Below are 5,840 nucleotides of genomic sequence, written 5' to 3'. Positions count from 1 at the left end.
TGTAATTATATTACAAGTAATCTTTCAACAATAATTTGGTATGTAGAACAAAGAATTCAGTACATAATATCCAGGAGAGAAATGCTAGATGATCATTAAAAGTTATTGTTTTTGACTATCAGCTAGCCATCAATATTTAAAAATATAGCATAAAATATGTTGTTAGATTATTAGACTAAACGAATTAGCCTTAAAAAATTGAGTTAATGATTAAATGATGACTAAAATCAATAAATTTTGATGGCTCCTAGCATTTCTCTACACGGGAAATAAGATAACCCAGATAAGTATGATCCAAATTTGATAATGATATGAAAACCAATAAGTATTTACTTTAACCATTGATGATTAATGATTCAGTGGAAAACAATCAATCAATTACAGGTTCTAATTGAATTGAACCAATTGTATGTTTCTAATTCTATAGGTACAATTTTTAAGGGTCAATATTTGAGATATAGTAACTAATTGCAAGGTGGTTTTACAATATCCATAAAAAATTGTACAAAATTTTCTAATCAATTTCGAAGAGTAAATAGTCCTCCTTCTTAAAGTTTCTAAATTCTCTGGTAGAAGCACTCCTGAAACTGAATCTGTTGTAGTCATCATTCTGGGTTGCTTTTGGTTTTGACTTGGGTAATGGAGGAAGGTACCTTGTAATTTCAGCAACATTGCCATGGTGATGGTATTTTGGAGCCACCTTTTTATCTGAAGCCAAAAGTGGAAACTGCTCCTTAGCCACACCAGGGTTTACACTAGATGAGGTACTGCTTATGGTTGCGCTACCCGGTTCTTCGCTTGGAATGTAAGTTTCAGGTTCCACATTCCTTCTTGAATCCTAGATATTATGTGAATTCAATACCTCAGTACTTAAGCGATGAATCAACTATCAAAGTAGTTGTGCTAGAAACATATGCATAACCAGAAAAAAAGAAAAGAAAAAAGAAAAAAATCAAATGGATCAATGAACATCAGAGATGTATCAGTCACACATCATAAAAGGTGATCAAAATATTAATAGGAACCGAAAGCATCATGTAAGAGTTGTTAGTTTATCATTAGCATCATCTAATGACCATTTTGCCTTGGTTTATGCATGAAAATCAAAGATTTCTAAAGCACATGGTTTGAAACTTACCTCCTTGTTAGACACAGTATGTTCTATCTGCCTCTTGGGAGCTAGACTCTTGCGACGCTCCAGGTATGTACGAGAACGCCTGATTTTAGAGTTCATGTACCTAGAAATATTAGCAAAGCAATGAGATTCTTCTACCTTTTCACCATTACATAACTAAGAATTCAGATTATTTATTTAGTCAAGATTTATATGTTCATCAAACTAGGAAAATAAAAATTGGATTGATTGATCAATGTCATATTTTGAGCCAAAGTGACTTACTTGATCTGTTCTTTGGCTTGATCATGTTCATCATCTTCTCTGTGGATTACAGGCAAACCAGAGAGATCACAGGCCAACGGGCTTGTAAAGAAAAACTGCAGGCCAAAGATAATTGTATGTGAGAAGTTTGGCATAGCTTACTCATGCAATGATTTTACTTCCTAGTTATTCATTAGCAATTGCAATCTGAACTTAATATTATATTGGACACACATGAGCTTGCTTGCTAAGTCTACAATTGCTTCATGATCAACAAAGCCAATGCAAAACCATCATGAATGTTCCTATTGCAAAATTGCAGATTCATAGACAAAGATAGCATTTGGATACAAAATGAACGTTATGGATGTGTTGTGCACATTTTAATGGGAATTGTCAATAGATACTTGCACACACCGGATTATTAAGAGCTTTAGATGCAGTTCCACGGAATGCCGGTTCCAAAGCAAGGAGGGTACATAAAAGCCCCAAAGAAGATGGAGGGAGATCCCTGAAAGTTTCTAGAAAGCTAGGTCGATACGACCTTGGAGGTCTAAATGATGCAGATATTTTAAATTTTTTCCAGTACTCCTCTGATGGTGTGCCACATAATCTGAAAATTCTATGAAGTTGCTCAACCTGGAAGCAGATATATTTCATGAGTAGTGGTAACATATAGATACCGGAAAGTTGAAAAAAAATGGCATAATATCAGTAGTATCACCTCTGTTCGGCCAGGCATGAGTGGAATTCCGGTGAACATTTCTGCAAGGAGGCATCCAGCACTCCATAGATCAATACCAACTCCATAATCCGTGGCACCTAACAGCAACTCAGGGGCTCTATACCACAGTGTCACGACCCGGCTTGTGAGAGGATGCTCATGGTTTGGACTATAATAGTTGGCTAGCCCAAAATCTGCAATCTTAAGCATTCCATTTCTATCAATCAAAAGGTTTGATCCCTTTATATCTCGATGTAAAATTCCCCTCTCATGGCAATGCTGCAGACCAGAAAGCAATTGCTGCATATAGCACTTGACCTACAATATACAATTTTACCTTTTAAGATTATAAAGGAGAATTATGGGATCCAAATACTAAAATGGCAGTGAAGGGAAAGTGGGAAACTCCCAACCTGCGGCTCGGTTAGCCTCTCTCCAGAATGAGAGATAATTCTTGTCAAATCCGTTTGCATGAAGTCAAAAACTAGATATATACTGTATTGCATTCTTGAAGTGGCTAATCCTTTAAGTTTTAGCACATTGGGATGATCCAATCTTTGTATTATCAAGATTTCTCTTGCCATAAATTTAATGCTTTCGGGCTCTGATGTATTGAAGCGGACCTTTTTTAGAGCAACAATTTCTCCGGTGTCCCGATCTAGAGCTTTATACACATTGCTGTATGTTCCTTGTCCTACCTGCATAAATGTGTAAAACAGGCCAAGTCAACTGGCTAGCTCACATCAGCCATTAACTTCTCTAAAGTTTACCTATCAAATTTCGATGTTTGAAAAGAAGAACAGATAGATTGAAGCTGAAGACCACAGAAGATTATTGCTTTTCTATACTAGACATAAATCAATAACATGGTTCCATGATTGCTTACAGTTTTCATAAAGTAACTGATCAGATCATTGATTAAACTTAAGTCAACAGTTATAACTAGTAAGGCTTTCGACATGTGCACTAAACCAAATGTAAGAAGATAAAACTCTGGATTTCATTATTCAAACAAGGAAAATATATAAATAGCTCAGCACTATGAATTGAATGCCCAAATCATTTTGCATAACCCTTGAATCTTCATCCTAATGGCCAGAAGCCTTGCATAATCAAGATCAAAAGAGGGAACTGAGAAAGAGAAATAGGGACCTTATCAATCATTTTGTAGGATTCAGCACTCCTTGGGACCAATCCACCAAAGACTTGAGGAGGAACATTATCAACTAGCCATTTGGGCCATCCATCAACCATCTCATAGTCATCCTCAAAAGTCTTCTTCTTTGCCAATTCTCTCTTCTTCCTCTCTCTAGTAACACCCCCTTTCCCCTTGCCACTTTCACCATTGTTGCCGCCAGGAACAGAAGCAAGCTCATTAACTCTTGCAAGGTTTCTGGGTTGAGGTTGTTCTCTCTTCTGATGATGATGATGCCTACCATTAGCATCCTGCATAGGTTCATACTTTTGACCAGTGGATCTTCTGTGAGCAACAAAATCAGAATTTGACACATACCCATTTTCCAATTTGAGCCTGTCTAGTCCCTTGGGTTCATGAGCAGCACCTTCAAGTGTCTTGCCCTGAACACACCCCATAAAAGCACCCCTTCTTCTTCTTCTTCTTTGATACTTTTTATTGGAGGGACAGAGGAGAGAGAAGAAGTAGAATTAGAAAAAAGAAAAGGAGGAAATTGGGGTGGGATGAAATGATGAATGTGAAGTTGATAGTGACAGAAATGGGAAGAAGGAGAAGGCGGCCATGGGCGGCACATTTGGAATGTTGCTGTGTGTAGTTTGTAAATAAGCAAAATGGGTGCTTTTTCTTTTCTTGGGATTCACTGATGAGTTGAGTTGAGACACACTGAACATGTTTTCTTTCTTTGCTTTCTCCGCAGAGAGAGAAGAGAGAGAATGCACACGTGTCTGTCATTGGGCAGACAGGAAATCCAGATATTCTTCTTGTGTGTGGGTCCCAACTGCCGGCAACCTCGTCAGAATTTTGCACACCAGATTCCCTCATTATTTCTGTCCTTTACTTTTTTATATATATTTTATTTAAAACCTTGAGTAAAATTTCAACTGTAAAAATACTGCAATTGTTTATTAAGATAAGAAGATGATACATGGGGCTAAAAAATTTAGATATGTCATGCCTCTGTGTGTTATGCATTGCTATGGAGGATGGGGGTGCTATACATGGATGTGGGATAGAAGAAATCGGACCATTCGAATTCTGTTTAAAAAAATTGAATTACCAAATCGGATGATCCGAGTTGTGAGAGAGAAAAAATTTAAAATTTATCATTAACAAATCGGACTGTCCGATTAGTGTTTTTTGTTTTTCAATACAAAAAAAACGGACCCGGTATACAAAATATTTTTTCGAACACATGAGTTGGTATAAAAAAAAACGGACCCTTCGTGTTCCTGTACTCAACTCCCTCGGTCCAAATTATACTCCCCTAACACCACATGCAGGTAAAGCTCCTGTACTCTCCACAAAGCTACAACACACCAACCTCTCCTCCATATTAAAAATAAAAAACCGATACATGGCGTACATCACTGTTGCTTATTAATGATCTAATCAAATTTACGTACTCCTATCTTATTATTAAAGCAAGAATTTCAGCCAAAAAGAATTCAATTAATTGAATTAAATTATGAAAAATATTAAAGAGACTAATATTTTTAGTATGGAAATAGAAAATTAATTAATATTGACTTAAATGTAAAATAAAATTAAAAAAAATTCACCTCCATCAAATATAGTCAATTATAGATTTAGTTAAGCTTCTAACTCCTATAGAGAATGGAAAAAGGACAACTATACGAGAATGACGACGCCAAATTAACAAGATGACTCTCAATCTGGGTGATGTGAGATATTTTTACTTCATGAAATGATCTTATCAATTAAATTTAACAAATAAAATGAGGGGAAACATAAAAGGCGTCAATTAAAGATAGATAAAAATCGGATCAAATGAATAAATCATTTATTAAATATAAATTTTTTTTGTCATTTACAAAAAATATAATACTTATTAGTTACTTTTATCGTATTTTCAAATTATTTAAGAGTTATTTTCAATTTTTTATCGATAACATCTTTGAGAAATTTTTTTGTCAGCCACTAAATCTCTTTTAGATACCGAATTGGTAGTTATATTATATGGGTTATGCTACGTGTACACCAAGATCAGTCACCAAAGTCAGCCACAGTATAAAATACATATTGAAATACAAATACACATTAAAAATGAATTAAACTATACATGTATTTATATACAATAGAGTAAAGTATCGTTTTTGTCCCTAATGTTTGGGGTAAGTCTTATTTGTGTCCCTAACGTTTATAAAAGTGATTCAATGTTATCCTACTATCAATTATACTAATAAATCAGATTATATTTTTCAATTATTCTCACTTGGATATATTCATTCTCAATTAGGTCTCACTTGGATGTGTTTGATTTTAATATTATACCCACTATTTGTGTTTAGATTCAATTATGTTCCCATAAAAGTGAATTACATAAATGTTGTAGGAATTAGTTTCAACTTTTGATGAGTTATTTTTCGGAGTGGAACATGATTCTATTTGTATTCTAACTTCAAGAAGGATTTTTAAAATTCAAACTAAAGCGCTCATGATGTGTAATTGACGGCAGGATAACATTGAATCACTTTTACAAACGTTAGAGATACAAATAGGACGATTTAAACGTTAGGGACACA

The 5,840-nt window shown here is 34.8% G+C and overlaps 1 protein-coding gene across 1 annotated transcript; it reads right to left on the bottom strand.

The window, feature by feature from the left end:
• On the bottom strand, positions 327–3,974 carry LOC107619282 (probable serine/threonine-protein kinase At1g54610). The gene is made up of 7 exons (XM_016321536.2): positions 3,255–3,974; positions 2,516–2,800; positions 2,103–2,420; positions 1,796–2,017; positions 1,400–1,494; positions 1,139–1,238; positions 327–838 (listed from the first exon to the last, which is right to left on the bottom strand). Exons 1-7 carry the CDS (start codon positions 3,693–3,695, stop codon positions 515–517), a joined length of 1,785 nt encoding a protein of 594 aa, XP_016177022.1. The 5' UTR covers positions 3,696–3,974; the 3' UTR covers positions 327–514.

The sequence above is a fragment of the Arachis ipaensis genome, chromosome B09 (assembly GCF_000816755.2).
Source record: "Arachis ipaensis cultivar K30076 chromosome B09, Araip1.1, whole genome shotgun sequence".
In the NCBI taxonomy this organism is placed as follows: Eukaryota; Viridiplantae; Streptophyta; class Magnoliopsida; order Fabales; family Fabaceae; genus Arachis; species Arachis ipaensis.
This window is presented reverse-complemented; position numbering and strand designations above follow the sequence as displayed.

Coding starts and splice junctions, on each gene's coding strand:
- LOC107619282 (XM_016321536.2), bottom strand. CDS start 3,695: ATGGGGTGTGTTCAGGGCAAGACACTTGAAGGTGCTGCTCATGAACCC. Junction 2,018..2,102: donor TCATGCCTGGCCGAACAGAG/GTGATACTACTG, acceptor ATCTGCTTCCAG/GTTGAGCAACTTCATAGAAT. Junction 1,495..1,795: donor CTAAAGCTCTTAATAATCCG/GTGTGTGCAAGT, acceptor TTTGGCCTGCAG/TTTTTCTTTACAAGCCCGTT.